A 16,077-nucleotide genomic window follows, 5' to 3' on the forward strand; every position below is an offset into this window, starting at 1 on the left:
GGGCAATGGCATGAATACCTGCTGGGCTCTCCATAGGGTGGCCACAGCCATTGCCAAGGGGCTGCCCTTTGTGGGAAGTAACAGGGCTCAAGAGGCTGTTCATGAAACAGAGGGACTTCCAGGCCTGGGACTAACCCCTCCTGAAGCCCCGTCTTCTGCCCCTCTGCAGTGGAAATGAGAGGGCAAGAGGGAAGGGGTGGTGGACCTACACTGGGCTTGGGCACCTGTGAGTCTGTCTCTTTTAGTGGCCTATGCCCTTAAACATCAACAACCTAATCCCAGGTCTTCTCTCTGCACCCTGCATCCTGTACCCTGGCACAGGTGAGGTGGGCTGTGACTTTCCAGAGGTGGGGCCTTCTCAATTCATGCAGAGGCCAGCAACAGCGGCAGAGGTTTTGTCTCCTATGGGCAGGAATGACAAGTCCCTTCTGTGGAGCCCACGGTCCCTGCCCTTCTCTATCACAGCAAGGTCTACCCTGATGTCCCTTCTGATTGTCTACCCTCTGCCCCACCCCCTGGAGAGTGTCAAATGAGGATGAATGATTAAGTCTGTGCACCAGGTCCATCCTTGGCCATGGTCACATGAGCAGGTAACTTGCACAGATGTACTGTACATGGGCATATTAACCAGCTTCACGGATGTGTGATGTCCGGGTTGGAGCTGGTGAGGCACGCAGAGATCCAGCCCCACTCCCTTACCTTCTTCCTGATCATACACATCCTGGTACCCAAACTCCTCTCCACCACCACCACACGTGCCCACTGCACTGACCTGTGCACACAGGAACACATCTCCCCTCCCATCCAGATTCGCTCCTAGGCTTCCCTCAGCCTCCTACCAGCCTGCCACCTCCTCCAGGCAGCCTGTGCTGCTTCCTCTGGACTATCTGCTACCTCTGGGAACAGTGGCCTCATCTGGCTCACCCCAGCTTCTGCAGCACCCAGCACATGGCCTAAGCAGGGTCACGGAGAGCCTGCCTAGGGAGGAGAGGACCAACGTGAGGGAGAAGGGAGAGGTGGCAGCAGCGAGAGGGACGTGGGGCGGAGGCGGCAGCGGGAGGGGGCGCGCGCGCCGGAGGCGGCAGCCCAGGGCCGGGACCGCGCGCCCAGCCTGAGCCCGCCCCGCCGCCGAGCGTCACGGAACCTGCTTGAAATGCAGCCGAGGAGCCGGGGCGGGCGGCGGCGGCGGCGGCAGCGGCGGCGGCAGCGGCAGCCCCGGCGCCGCGGCAAGAACTCGGAGGGCTGAAGCGCGACTGCGGCAGCGACACCGGGTGTGCGGGGCGCTGCGGCCGGAGCCCGGGGCCCGCCATGGGCCGCCCCGAATGGGGCGCGCTCCGGCCGCTAGCGCTGCTGCTGCTGCTGCTGCTGCGACTCCAGCATCTTGCGGCGGCGGCGGATCCACTGCACGGTAGCCAAGGTACGTGCGGCCGGTCCCAGGCCAGGCTCTGCGCCGCCGTGGCCGCCAACAAAGCGTAGCCTGGAGGCCAGGGAGCGGGCCGCACCAGGGCCACCCAGCCCGGGCCTGGCAGAGGCGCCCGGGTAGGATAGGTTTCTCTGGACCCATTTATCTTTTCATTTGTCCCCCGCCCCCGCGGCTCCCTGTGTTGTGGGCTCTGCCCTCGGCACCTGCTCTTGGGGGATGGACGCAGTGGGGGCCCGGCGAGCCGGGAACTTTGGGGTGGGGGGTAGTCATTGATGATTTTGGGTGAGCTATAAGATTCTTGTCGTTGACACGCGCTCCGTGGCGGCGGTGAGCGGAGCCGGGCGACTTCCCCGCCTGACAATGCGTTTCCGGGGACCCCTGCACGCTGCAGAGAAAGAGGGACTGCGAGCAAGAGGGGCATGTGCCCAGTGCATGGGTCTTGGTGTGTTTGGGGGCTCCCTGTGGGATGTGTCTGCGTGGATCCTTGACTATGGGCCGAGTGTGCGGGCGAGTGTGACTGAATGGAGGGTACGCCTAAGTTGTTTGACACGGACTGTGTGTGCCTGGCCTCGTCGTGCCACGGAACTGCCTGCCATCCCAGGACCCCTCCTTCCCTCCTTCCAGATCGAGGGTGCCCGAGGTCCCCGGGGTTGCTGCATCGCCCCCTTTCCTTCACCGCAGGAGACCCTGCCCCCTGCCTGGACTGCAGGGTCCGCGGTCCGTCTCACACCCCGTCTCCCGCGCAGGGCTGGCCAAGGAATGCGAGGAGGACCAGTTCCGGTGCCAGAACGAGCGCTGCATCCCCTCTGTGTGGAGATGCGACGAGGACGATGACTGCTCGGACAACAGCGACGAGGACGACTGCCGTGAGTGGCCGGTGGGGGAGGGCGGGACGGTGGGGGACGCCATACTTAGAGCGCACGTGGCTCAGCTGCCGCCCAGCCACCTGCGTGGACCTCACTCCGGCAGCCGGGCAGCCGCTGGGCACCGCCTCCCTCGGGGCTGTGTGGCTGAGCGATCCCGCTGGGAGCTGGGCTGCAGGCGGGCCCTAATGGGGTCGGGGGCGGAGCCCGGGGCGCAGTGGCCCTGGAGGAGGGCACGCCATACCCGGTGGCTGAGTCGGAACTGTGGGCGAGGACGCGACTGTCCCTGCGCGGGTCCAGCTTCCTACGAACCGGCCTCCAGGGCTCCAGCCTCTGCTCCATGGAAAATGCGCGGCTTTTTCAAAGTTTCGCACAGCTCCAGGCCTAGCCGTGCTCCTCTACTTCCTCGTTTCTTTTTTTGTGAATGAATGTGCTCCCCAGGGCCCCTGATTGGCTGAGCCAAGACCACCCCATAGGCACAGGCCCCAGTGGTCTGAGCGGCCAATAGTGGTGAGGAAGGGTGTGTGGTTTTCGGGGTGCATTGGGCGCCAGGGCCTTGCCCTGGCCCCGCCTTGGCCACACCCCTGCTCACCCGGCTGGTAGTAGTTGCAGGCAGACCCAGAGCTAAAGCCCGCTGGTTTTCTGCCTAGTCACAGGGAAGCCCTTTTGTGCCACCCTTGTTAGCCCACCTGGATCTCCATGAGTCATACCAGACAACCAATGGGTCTTGGCTGCCTGTCACTACATGAGCCAGTTAAGCAGAGACAGGGTTGAATCATATATGAGCCATTATTCCAATAATGCGGGCAGTATGGGAGAGCAGCAGGTCATCCACAAAAATCTGCTCTCCCCTCCCCATAAGCCAGCTATTTATATTGGGTAGAAGGACAAAGATTACCTGGGAGAGTAAGAATTACAGGCCTGGGAAAGGAGGCAAGGTGTAATGGTTACAGGCAATGCGGGCTGGGGGGCGTTGCAGAAGATGGGTGCCTCCAGGCACCTCAGGCACAGGCAATATGGCCTAGGCGTTGCAAAGGACAGGTGCCTCCAGGACTAGATTGTTTCAGCCAGGAGGCTGTAAGTCTTTCCATGATGGTAGGCAGTTCTTGAGAAAGAAGGATGGACTGCATTCCGATGTTAGCTCCCATGTCCCAGGGTATACAGCTCTCAGCCGCGTTAGAATGTGCTTCCTCTAATTAGAACAGAACCATCACGGTTATCAGAACATGATTAATTTTTCTCATAATTGTAGCTAGTCCCCAATATTCTATTTCTGCCCCTAACCATGGGGCAGACCAGGAAGGAGGGAGCCAGGAGGAAGAGTTTGTTTCCTGGAAGGGACCCGAGGATCCCGAGGCTCCATGTGAACCCCGGCCGTGTGTTGGTTGCAGGTGATCTTTTCTGAGTTTGGTGTTTGTACACCGGGGGCAACTGCTTTGGAAGTTCCTTTTTGGGGTGCACGTGGTTTCAGATGTCGGTGGGACCAGAAGTGAGTTAGCAGGCAGTTGCTCCGGTGGAGTGTAGTTCCAGGAATAGAAAAAAACAGGATTTATAGAAACAGAATCAGGTGGCCATTCATTCTCTGTTACTGGGTGCCTACTGTGGGCAGGCACTGGGGCACTAGGAGAGCAGGCCCAGCCCACTGGCCAGGGGAACAGGATCTGCGGGAGGAGAGCAATGGGTAGATAGATGCTTAGCTCCACACGGTGGCAGGGGTAGGGTGGGGTGGGGTAGAGGGAACACCTAGACAGGCATGATCTGTTGTGTCCTCAAGGTTTTATTTTGTTTTTTAAATCCTCACCAGAGAACATGTTCATTGATTTTTAGAGAGAGGGGTTGGAGGGTGGGGAGAGAGAAACATCAATGTGAGAGAGGACTATCAATCGGTTGCCACCCTAACTTGTCCCAACCAGGTATAAAACCTGCAATCTAGGTATGTGCTCTGACGGGGACTCGAACCCATGGCCTTCTGGTGCACGGGATGATGCTGCAACCCTCTGAGCACACTGGCCAGGGCAAGGTGTTTGTTTGTTTGTCTGTCTGGGTTTGCCAGCCGGCCTCTGGGCTCATTTTCTCTGACCCGACCCGCAGTTGGCTCTGTGACTAGGGCACATCTTTTCCTCCTGCCTCTGTCTCCTTACCTGACCACGTGGGCTAATGATTCCTGCTCTGTTTTTTGTTTTGTTTTCTAATATATTTTTAAAATTGATTTCAGAGAGGAAGGGAGAGGGAGAACGAGATAGAAACATCAATGATGAGTCATTGATCCCCGGCACGGCCCCCACAGGGGATCGAGACCGCAACCTGGGCATATGCCCTGACCGGGAATCGAACAGTGACCTCCTGGTTCATAGGTCAACTGAGCCACGCCAGCTGGGCTCCTGCTCTGGTTTTGAGGACCAGTTCTAGTAATGTAATTGGAAGTAATGAGATTAACTCGCTGACCATTAGCTGTGTGCCAACTACTATGGCTGTGCTTGTATAAACTCCTTCAATCTTCAGATTCGTCCTATTTTACAGACTATACAAACAGAGGCGCTGAGACAAGTTACTTGTCCCACAGCTACTGAATTACTAAGTAGGAGCTTGAATTTAAGCATCTGACTCCAGGGTTCTCAGACTAATCATGACTCGACCATTATCCAGTGCTATTTGAAGTTATGAATATGGCTGAGCTGGGGTAAAATATTATGAGTCTCATCGTGGGGAGTTCTTCTCTGTGGTCCCTTTACAGCTGAGGATGAGGCAAGGAAATGAAAACTACATTTCTGACCGTGGCCAGGTGGCTCATTTGGTTGGAGCATCCTCCTGTACACCAAAAAGTTCTGGTTTCAATTCCCCATCAGGGCACATACAAAGGTTTTGGGTTCAACCCTGGGTTGAGGCAAGGATGGGAGGCAAACAGTCGATGTTTCTCTCTCTCCTGTCCTCTTTCTCTCTAAAATAAATCAATAAAAATATATCCTCCGTTGAGGATTAAAAAAAAAAAAAAACCTGAACAGCCCTGGCCCAGTGCTGGTTGAGCATTGTCCCATGAACCAAAAGGTCGCCAATTTGATTCCCAGTCAGGCCACCTGCCCAGATTGCAGGTTCTGTCCCATCAGTAGTATACAACAGGAGGCAACCGATGGATGTTTCTCACATCAAAGTTTCTCTCTCTCCCTCTTTCTTCCTCTCTCTCTAAAATCAATTAAAACAAACAAACAAACAAAAAACTCCTGTATTTCTGGTCTAGTTATACCTTATCTCCCTGATTCGTTCCAATAGCAATCTTCCAAGAGTGGCTGTGAAGAGCAGACCTTTTTCTTATCATCCTGTTTGTAGGTAAGGGTCTGGCTCAGAGAAGTTGAGTGACTTGCCCAAGATCACACAGCAGACAATGACAGAACTTGGTCAAGATGTCCACCTGCCTCCCAGCTCTGGGGATGGGGAGTGGGGTGTGGAAGGATCTAGGAAGGTGATCCAGGTTTTTGAAAGTCATACTCTGTGTGTTGAGCCTGTTACTTTTCTTCTTTATTCGAGGCTCTGGGCAAGATGAGTGTGAAGTAGTGGGTGGCTGGGTGGCCCCAGATGGGACCAGGGGAGATCTGATGGCCAATCTGGGTTCCTGATTTCATCCTGAGATAGAGGGGGTGGATTGATAGGCAGAGAGTGAAGAAAAACAAATGACATTGATATCTTGCAGCAGAAGAAGGGTTGGGGGCTTTGCTGTTAGTACCAAGCATCAGTTCCACATGCGTGTCTTCTCTGAGTTTGTTTCCTCCTTATCTGCTGAATGGGGGTAGCTGTTCCTCCATCATAGGTTACACGTGTAAAAAATGTTCACGTAGGGCTGGCAAAGAGAAGGGAATGGATGACTGTTCACACCTCCAAGGTCTTTAGAAAGGGACCCCGAGGAGCCACAAAAAGAAATCTTGAAGAAAAGGGGGTGGGGCCAGTTGTTCGAAAATGATCTTTCCTCACTTCTTCCTTCCTCATCTGGGGATTTCTCCCCCCATTCTGGGCCAATTGCCCAAAATACATTTCTTTGAACTATCCTCCCCTCAAGGCTCTTGGCTTCTCCCTGAGCAGCCTCCCTGCCTTTTATTTTTTATTTTTATTTTATTATTATTATTATTTTATTGTTTAAAGTATTACAAATAGTAGTACACATGTCTCCTTTTTTTCCCCCCCATTGAGCTCCCTGCCTTTTAAATGACCCCTTTCTTTGGCACTTCCACCCTTCCACTCCATGACAGCTGCCTCACCTTTGTACCTTTTGACCTGCAAAATGGGTGTTGTGATTTGTAAATGAAGTCTGTGTGAGGCAAAATGAGTTCAAGCTCCCAGAGGGGCCAGAATGCAGCCTGTGAATACCAAGCACCGAGGGAGGCTGGGGAAGCACAGGAAGGCTTCCTGGAGGAGGAGACAGATAGACCAGGCCTTGAAAGATGGTAACTAATACCATTCCCTTAGAGCTTACCACTTAAAAATAGGTGGTACAGTCCCCATATTATAGAGGAGGAAAATGGGGTCAGAGAGGTGAAATTACTCTCCCAAAGTCACAGAGCTCATCGGGGTTGGAGGCAGCACTCAAACTAAGGCCTTCTAAATCCTCATCCTCGGCCACCGCAGGTGGGACTCAGCCCTCTGGAGATACAGGATAGAGCTGGCGGGCTGGGGAGAGGAAAGGCTCACAGAGCTTCAGTCCCCAGCTCAAAGGGCCTTCAAAGTGTAGGAAGGGGCTGGAAGCCCAGGGGTGGCCCAGCCAGGGGAAGTTGGGTGGATCCCTGGCTGTGGACATGGGTCACGTAGGCCAGCTGGCCCCTTGGCCTCAGTTTCCTGTTGCTCCGTAGTGTCTGGAGGCAGACATGGGGGCTCTGGTCTCTGGCCAGCCCTTTGCTCCCAGAGTAACAACAACCGTGAACGTTTACTGAGCACTTGCTGTGGACCGGGCGTTGTGCTGAGATTCTCCGTGCATCACATCCTGCTTCTTGGTTCTATAAAATGGGGCAACTCTATGAAGTACCTGCATTATTCCCATTGTACAAAGGCACGAAGGAGTTAAGTCACCAGTCCCAGTGTGTATGGTTTTTAAGCAGAATCGCCTCCATGGTGTGAATGCAGGCACCCACCTATGGAACCCGTGCTCTCGCGAGCACTCTCTGGTGGCCTCGGGCAAGTCCTTCCAGGCCTGCTTCCCCATCCTGAGATGACATCCATCCACTCTACCCCTCCAGCTCTGGGAAGAACGTGTGTTTCTCTCTGTGGATGGGCTGAGGGGCTGGGTATATGGTGGACCGGTTTTGTGCTCAGATTCCTCTGCCTTGCTCTGTCTCCTTCAGGCTGCCTTGTTCTCCCAGCCCTCATCACCCCTCCATCCCAGGTCTAATGAAGAGCAGCCACAGCGAGCTCTCCCATGGCTGAGAGTTCATTAGCTGGGCAAGGCCCGGCTGCAGGAGCGCTGAGGCCTGCTGGGAAGCAGCCTCGTAAATAATTAAAACTCCGCCACAGCTCCCAGCTGGGCTGCGGCCTGCATCTGCCCTTCTGTGTGCTGCCTGGCCGTGGCCCCATTCTCACACCCCTGCACTAGGCCCAGCTTCATCTCCTTTCTGGATGGAGTCATCTGACAGACAGCGCCGCTCCTCTCTGAACCTGTTTCCTCATCTGACCAGGCAAATCCTCCATTCAGGGTCCTTCTGAGGCCTTGTTGTCCACGTCCCTCTAGCCCAGTGGTTGGCAAACCGCGGCTCGCGAGCCACGTGCGGCTCACGAGCCGCGGTTTGCCGCTCTGTTGACTAGTGAGTTTGCAGACCACTGCTCTAGCCTGTTCCTGTCTCTTCCTGTGAGCCTGTGACACCACACTGTAACTTTTTTCTCACTCTTGCTTTCCTACTGCTTCTCACCTCCGGGTCTTTGCACGTGCCATTTTGTCTGCCTAGAATCCTCTTTCTGCTCCCTCACCTAGCTACCTTCTTGTTGTCACCTTCGAAGATTCATCTTGGGTGTCACCTCCTCAGGGAAGCCCTCCCTGCTGCTCTCTCTTCTCGAGGCTGAGATACAGGAGTCAGAGAGAGCGACTTAGAGGCCTGTGTTTAAATGACAGCTCAGTGGGGCCCTGAATCAGATACACCTGGCTTTCTACCTGCTGCATGAGCTTGGGTGTGATAATAGTCTCTCCCTCCCAGAGACGGTGTGAGGATTAAATGAGATAATGTGCCTGGTCAGCAGTAGGTAGATGTTCATTGAATGGCGATGAGTATGATTGTTCTTGGAGGGAGGATTTTCCCTGAAGTCTCTAGTACCTGCTGCCCAGGTGTCTGAAGGCTCCTGCAGCTGGGGCCTGCCTCCGCCGGTGGGTTGTCCAGCCACAGCGGAGGTTGCCCCAAGGCCATTCATCTTGGACCTGGAAGGGAGAAAGGTGTCCAGGGAGGGGCTGAGGGAAGAAATGGGTCGAATAGGCCTGGTTGGTTTCAGCAGGGGCAGTTCCCGCAGGCCTGTGCTTGTCCCAAGGCTGGTTTTGTCCTGTCTGGCCTGTGCTCCTTTCTTCCTGGCTGTGCCTCGGAGGGGGAAGCCCAGCACCCCCAGGGCTCTGCCCAGCAGGCGAACTTGGGAGTGTCTCTAGCCCCAGGCTTCAGAAGGTGAAACCAATGTCCCGGTAGCTGGACATTGGCTCCAGGGATCAACAGAGACTCAGTCTCAGAACTAGGGTGTCCTGGGCAGGACTCCAGTCAGAACAGTGTGCTCCCACCTCCTCCCCGCTGCAGCACCCACCTGCCGCCCCTGCCCTCTCTCTTCCCTCTGGATCAGGGAACAAGGTATTCCCAGGCTAAAGGCAGGCCACAGGCTTATGCCACAGAAAGGGCTTTGGGGGACTCCAGGTGCCCGCCCAGGATTGCTGGGAACGCATCTAAAATCATGTTAGTTGTAATAAGAGTTAATGAGCATGTTTGCTGCTAGGGGCTTTCTCATACGAGACCCCCTTCAGCCAGGGCCAGGAAAGAGCCGAAGCTCCAAAGCTTACTTTTCCCAGGCAGTTTGGCTGCTCGGTGGCAGGACTGGGCCAAGCCTGTCTGGTGGCAAAGTCTGATGCAGGTGAAAGGAAGAGATAGACATTCCACCTTCACACATCCCGGTCACAGCAGCGTGAGTGGCGCAGGGGATGAGCTGTGGCCCTTCCTTTCCAGGCACTCCAGGTGTCCCTCTTAGCCAGCCCCCGCCAGTGGCTCCTTCTGGAGCAGCTCTGGCCCATGCAGACCCTCAAGCATTTTTAACCACCAGCCTCGCTCACCCCGCCTCTCACAAGCTTCTGTATGTCACAGACCCCAGGCAGAGCCTCTCAGCCAGAGTGGCTCAGAAGGGGCAACTGTGAGCTCCCCATCCCCTGCATCCAGTCTGACCTCTGTGCCCCTAGCAGGGCCTCGCCCAGAAGCTTACAAGCTGGCCGCTTTGGGGGTGCAGAACCCAGCATACTATCAGGTCCCTCAGAATGCCCTCTGGTGACTGAGAGAGTCAACCAAGAGTCATGGGGCTTTCAGGCCCACACAGTTCCCAGGACCCTCACGGCCTCCACACACCTGCCCCTTGGAACACGGCAGGACAGACAGCCCAAAGCCTCTCTGGGAGTCCATGGGAGTGGTCATGTGGCCACTCAAGTTGCCACCAGGGACTTTAGCCCAGTCACTCTGGAGACTACACTGAGTGGCGAGATTATTATGATCTCTGAAGGCATAATAATCTGGCCACTCAGTGTATAGCCTATATAATAAAAGGCTAATATGCAAATTGTCCCCTTGACCAGGAGTTCAACCAGCAGGCAGGCCGGCCAACCATCCATGTCCCCTCCCCGTGGCCAGGCTGGCTGGACCCCACCCATGCACAAATTCATGCACCGGGCCTCTAATACACACACACACACACACACACACACACACACACACTGAGTGGCCAGATTATTATGCGTTCAGAGATCATAATAATCTGGCCACTCAGTGTATTTCAGGTTCTAGCCCTCTCACCTGTTAGGCTGCAGGATGGCCTTTTCCAGCTTATGCCTCACAGCCATCCTGGGAGGCAGATGGTGCAGGGGCTCATTATTACCCCATTTTCCTGATAAGGAAATTGAGGCCCAGGGAGGGCACGGGGCTCGCCGAGGGCCACACAGCTAATTATTGGTAGTGCTGGAGCGGAGGCTCGCTTCAGTTTATTTTATTCATTTATTTTTCCAGTGGAAGTAACTTGATGATTATAAGAGTAATTTCATGCTTGTAATTAAACACACACACACAGAGACAACACAGAAAAGCAGAAAGGATGCTAACAGTCACCCTTGGTTACACCGCACGGAAGCAGCAGATCCTCCAGAGGTTTTCCTCCGCATGTGAGCTGGTTGTATGAACACATTTATTTTTTAAGCAAAAATAAGGATGTGCTATGCCAGTTCTTTTCTCCCATGTCATACGTGTCTCTCCATTTCAATAACAGAAGATTTGTATCGTTGTTTTAAAGGACCAGGTAGTATTCTGTTGCATGAATCATTCCATTTAATAATACCGTCTCCTACTGATAGACGTGTGTTTAGTTGGTTCTGTTTTTCCTATTCCACACAGCGCTGGGACCAACATCCTTGAACTACATCTTTGTGCGTTTATCTGATTCTTTCCTTAAGATAAATTCTTACTGTAGGGTTTGCTGAATGTGTGCATTTTTATGAGAAAGCCACATTGCTCTCTTTCAAGGAGACTGTTTTCCCATCTCACACCACCACCTAATGCCCCAGCCGGTGCCCGGCCCACAGGACTTCCTTCTTCCTTGAGCACAGGGCCACCTTGTCCCGGGTTCACAGGACAAAGTAACCAGATCTCATCTGCACAATCAAAGCAAAGAGAAAGGACAATTGTGTTCTGGCCCCAAGGACTTCCTCCCCCACTGAAGAAAATAAAAGGGAACAAAATTGGTCTTCGTTCTTAAGATATTCATAGAATCCATGCCCTTCACAGCATTATAGTGTTCTGTCTCTACCCCCACTTGACCCTGGGCCAGTGGCTCTTCCTCTCTGAACTTCATTTCCCCTTTAACCACTGGTCCTTGCTCTACCTACATTGCAACCAGCACTCTGAGCAGATTCCTCCTCCCAGGAGCTGGGCTCAAGGCCAGTCCAGGACTGGGGGTGGGAGAGCTGTGGCCCTCACGCTCCTTACTTCCTGGTGAGGATTGGCAGGAACCTGGCTGGCTTGGTGGGTGGATTCTGGCAGGCAGATATGAAGGGTAGCTGGGCTTCGTAGGGTCCACTTCCAGAACTCAGCCCTTAGGCCCAGTTTCATTGGGCCACTTCCCTTCTGCCTTCTTCCTGTGCCGTGATTGGGCTGGATGCAGTGGAGTGATGGAGAAAAATGGAGTCAGGTCCTTCAGCCCCAGGACCGGCTGGCTGGGATCCTGGTGTAGGCCTAGATTCTGAGCCTTAGATCCTGGTCTGTGAAGTGGGATAATGAGCCCAGCTGGTGAAGGTGCACAGGCTGACGCAAAGCATTCTGCCCAGATCCTGGTCCTGAAAATGAGCATCCTCATTCCCCTTCCCAAGCCTGTGACCCCTGCACAGGGAACAGCTGACTAGAAGGGACAGCAGCAGCTTCCCTTCTCCTCCACCAAGGACGCAACAAGAGGGCAGCTGCTGAAATAGCAGGAAAGATGTAGGTCAACTGGCCAGTGGGGAGGACTTGGCTGCCTGGAGCACAGCCGCTTCTCCGGTTGGGAGGGACTCTAGGAACCATCCGATCTGCATTGGGACCCCCAGGGTGGCTGCTTTCCGGGTGGCCTGGAGCAGCTAGTTAAGCAGAGGGAGCCAAGGAGAACTGGTTAACCTGCCAGGCCTGGCATGGTTAGTTATCCAGGAGGGGCCTTGGTTCACCAATGGGTCCAAATTAACATCAGAGAGTTGGCTGCTGATAAGAGGCGGGAAGGCCCCATCAGGCCCAGGTTAAGCTGCTGGAGTGAATAGCTGGAGACCAAGGCTGGGCTTTCCTGGTGGCCTGAATCCAAGGACATTCAGGCCAGTGCTCCCCTCTCCCTCTCCACTTCCTGGACCCCGAGCTGCCATCTGCTGCCCACCTGCCCTCAGAGCCCTCTCAGCCATGTGCCCCAGCTCACGCGCATGTGCACTGGGTGTGCGTGCTCGAGGAGGGGTGCGCCACGAGGGAGGTGACTTATGGATACACAGAGGCTGCAGGGCCAAGGACGTCCTTCTTCCTCCCACACAGGCCAAGGCGGCCCAGCCAAGCCAAAGCCGAAGCCCCCCACTGGCTGTTTGTGGTGGGGAATTATTTGTAGCTGGAGAAGTGCCAGCAATCTCTGTTCCCAGCCTGCCCCCCGCCAAGCAGCCTCTCCCCACTGAGCCTCAGCCTGAGCCCACTGTCTAGCCCCCACCTAGAGGGCTGAGGTTGATATTATTGCCATGGCCCAGACCACTGGCCCACCCTGCTTCACCCCTGCCCCTCTTGGGGTCTCTACTCATGGGGAGCCAGGCACCTCCAGGCCTTTTTTGGCCCAGTTCTCTGGGATTCTTTTGTTTCTCCCTGAGAGCCAGGGTATTCACAGGAGTCCCCCACAGCCAGGCCCCAGGTGGGAGTGGGGGTGAGGGTGGGGTCTAAGGAGCTGCCCCTGATCCCTGAGGCCAGGAGACCCCTGAGCAGGGAGCAGGGACTGTGAACTGCAGCCCCTCACACAGGGGACATGGCTAAACACGCACACAGAGCCAGAACCAACTGTTACTACATTCACTCTGGAGTTCCGCCTGTTTATTTCTTTGCTGAGTTTGACCAGGCCAGCAGAGCAAACGTCTTATCAGCTGTGTTTGTGACACTCTTTTGTCTCCCTCCCCTGTCCACCCACCACCCCGCAGGCCACAACTGTCTGTTTCTCAAGGGAGCAGAGTGGGCAGGGACCAGTGTGTCCTCCCAGTGCCAGCCGGACCTGGGTTTCCACTGCACTTCCTCTGCATCCTGGCTGGGGGGCCGGGGGCAAGTCCCTTGAACCTGAACCCCAGATGTGGGTAAAAGTAATTTCTGGCCCATATAAACTGTGTTGGGTCCCACAGGGCCAGTCAGTTCTTCCTTCACCAGGACCTGGGCCACACCAGGGCCCAGAAGTCTGCCAGCCTGTGGGTGCAGCCCCTGGCCCCTGTGCCACTCCTCTCCCAGACCTCTCGCCCACCCTATCCTTGGCTTTGGGCCCTCCCACTCTTGCATTCTGTACGAAGTTCTCCCCCTTATCTGTGTGGGTTCACTGAACCCTGCTGCTGTTCTCACCCACACCCCTGGCTCTCAGACCCACCAGGAACCAGGTAGCCTCACCTTGTCACTGACTTGCTGAGTGACCTGAGCATGTCTCTGCCCCTCTTGGGGCTTCAGTCTCCTCACCTGTACTGGGCGGGAGTTAGGACTGGATCAGGAGTTTGAATCACTTTGGGCAGCATTTGAAATTCAGATCCTCTGGCCCCTGTCCAGGCCTGACTCCAAACCTCTGTTTACTGTGCATCCTGGAGGGAGCCATAGACGTGAAGACACCCCCTCAACCCCCTTCAGGTCCCCTGCCTCTGACTGCTCCTGCATGCGTCACCTCATCCATGAGAGGCCTCCCTGCGACACCGATAACAGCCAGGCCTCTCACAGGACTGCCTGGGGTCCAGTCCATACTTCACTATTTCCTAGCTGTGTGACCCTGGGCAAGTTGCTTCACCTCTCTGAGCTCTTGCCTCATCTGTAAGCTGAGCCATCAACACCAAACCCTCAAGGTGGCTGGAGGACTATGTGAGTTAACTACAAAAGGCACGGGGAGCAGTGCCTGGCCCATGGTCAGTGCTCAAGTCATGGTTAGCTAAGCTTATTTCGCCTTCTGTGACCCCTCATTTCCTGTCTGTACGTCAGGAATTCCCTCCCTTGCCATGCTTCTCCACTGCTGGGTAGAATGGGAGGGGCGAGGGCCCCAAAAGGCTCCTTTGTCTCCCCTTCTTCCCTGCGGCCCCGGGCCATAACTTACTGTCCTAGTTTAATTAGGAAGAGCCCTTCCAGAGACCTCATTAGGAAATGAGCCCAGAGCCTCAGGGACCTCTGGAAGGGGTGGGGTGCTGGAGGAGGTTGCATTGTGCTTGCCCCTGCCCAGCCCATGGCCCCGTGCTCGCTCATTGAGAGGGGACGATACAGATCTGTGACATGGAGCGTGGGCAGCCAGTGCCTCCATCCTGTCCCCTGTCCTGCACCAGCCTCGCCCCTGGGTGGGGTTGTGGAAAGCTGAGAGAGGAGGTTTTTCTCGGATTCTGCTCATGGTCCCCAGCCTGGCAAGAGCAGGCCTTGGTGAACGTGTGCTGAGTGAATGAAGGAGTGAGCCATGGCTCTGGGGCTGGAGCAGCATCCTCATGTCGCCCAAGCAGCCTCCCGACTCGCATCCCAATGCAGGAATTCCCGCAGCAGCCTCAGGGCGGGGTGTGTGGAGGGGTTTCCAACTTCTGCTTGAATACCTCCAGGGACAGGGAGCTCACTAACTGACCAGATAGCCCCTTCTGTCCCTGGACAGCTCTTCCTGTAGAAAATCTGTCTTCTTTGCAATCCTGGATCTGCCTCCGGTGACTCTGCTGTCCCCCTCTGGTGCCAGCTCTGTTTCTGGGGCCTCTGCTCACAAAGACTGCCTTCACCCCAAGCCTGCTTAGGGTCCCCTCCCAGCCTGTGACAGCTGACATGCTGTATGACCTCAGGTAAGGCCCATCCTCTCTCCATGGCTTCTCAGGGCCTGGGGGCTGCACCCTCGGGCTCTGCAAACGCTAGCTGTCCCTGTAACCCACCTGCCAGGGAAGTGGAGGGTGCAGACGGATGTGCCGGGCCTTGAGGTAAAGGTGACATCTCTACAGACAGCTTGGTCTCCTGGTCAGCAGGGTGGAGTGCCCTCACCCTATGATGACCTGCACACAGGCACTGGGGGCTGAGTATGGACCTCTTCTGCCCCTGGCAGCAGTCCACAGCATGGACCTCACCCGGGCCCTGGGAGTTGTCACAGCCCCACTCTTCCTCACCTACAATAGCCACCAAATCCTTAGATTCCTCCCCTGCCACCGGCCAGTCCAAGCCCTTTCCCCACTCACTGCAGCCTCCCTGGCGGCTGCAGCAGCCCTGACTGTGCCCCGCTCTGCAGCTCTTAAACACGCACAGTTTTGTTCTGTCCTTGCTCAGCATCACCCTTTCACATGCAGTTCCCCTCTGCCTGAGGCCCTTCCTCTGCTTGTCTGACCCTGCTTTACCTCCAGAGTCATTTCCAGGAACTTTCCCCACAGGTGAGTTGGGGCCTCCTCTGGGCTTCGACCCCGTGTTTCCCTCATCTCCATCCTTGCCATTCTGCACTGGAATGGTCTGGTTAAGAGTCTGGGGTTCACCCTGGCTGGTGTGACTCAGTTGGTAGGGCATGGAAAGGTTGCTGGTTCAATTCCCTGGGTTGCGGGCTCGATTCCCAGTAGGGGGCCTGCAGGAGGCAGCTGATCAATGATTCTCTCTCATTGATATTTCTATCTCTCTCTTCCTCTCCCTTCCCCTCTCTCTCTCTAAAAAATAAATTAAAACATATTTTTAAAAAGTTTGGGGTCACACCAGATCCCGGACCTCAGAGGGACCTGGCCAGGGCCTGGGAAGGAGGGTGGAGGGGAAGGAGGAGGGATGGGGTCTCTCTGGCCTGGCACATGCCCAGTGTCCCTCCCACCCACCCCATGCTGTGTCTCCACACCTCATGCTGTATGTGCCCGGACAGGGGTGTTTCTGTGGGTCCCATGGAAGC

General features: G+C 55.5%; 1 protein-coding gene across 16 annotated transcripts in view; it reads left to right on the plus strand.

The window, feature by feature from the left end:
• The first annotated feature begins 1,164 nt into the window (after positions 1-1,164).
• Positions 1,165-16,077, plus strand: part of LRP8 (LDL receptor related protein 8) — a 72,104-nt gene continuing 57,191 nt past the window's right edge. For 14 of the 16 annotated variants that reach the window (XM_080654091.1, XM_080654105.1, XM_080654102.1 and 11 more), the window contains exons 1-2: positions 1,165-1,417; positions 2,170-2,289. In XM_080654091.1, coding sequence (XP_080510217.1) covers positions 1,309-1,417; positions 2,170-2,289 — 229 coding nt within the window. In that variant the 5' untranslated portion in view covers positions 1,165-1,308. The remainder of the gene's footprint in view (positions 1,418-2,169; positions 2,290-16,077) is intronic. The other 2 variants (XM_080654094.1, XM_080654096.1) reach the window with 1 other exon arrangement.

Source organism: Plecotus auritus (genome assembly GCF_963455305.1).
Source record: "Plecotus auritus genome assembly, chromosome: 2".
Taxonomy (NCBI): Eukaryota; Metazoa; Chordata; class Mammalia; order Chiroptera; family Vespertilionidae; genus Plecotus; species Plecotus auritus.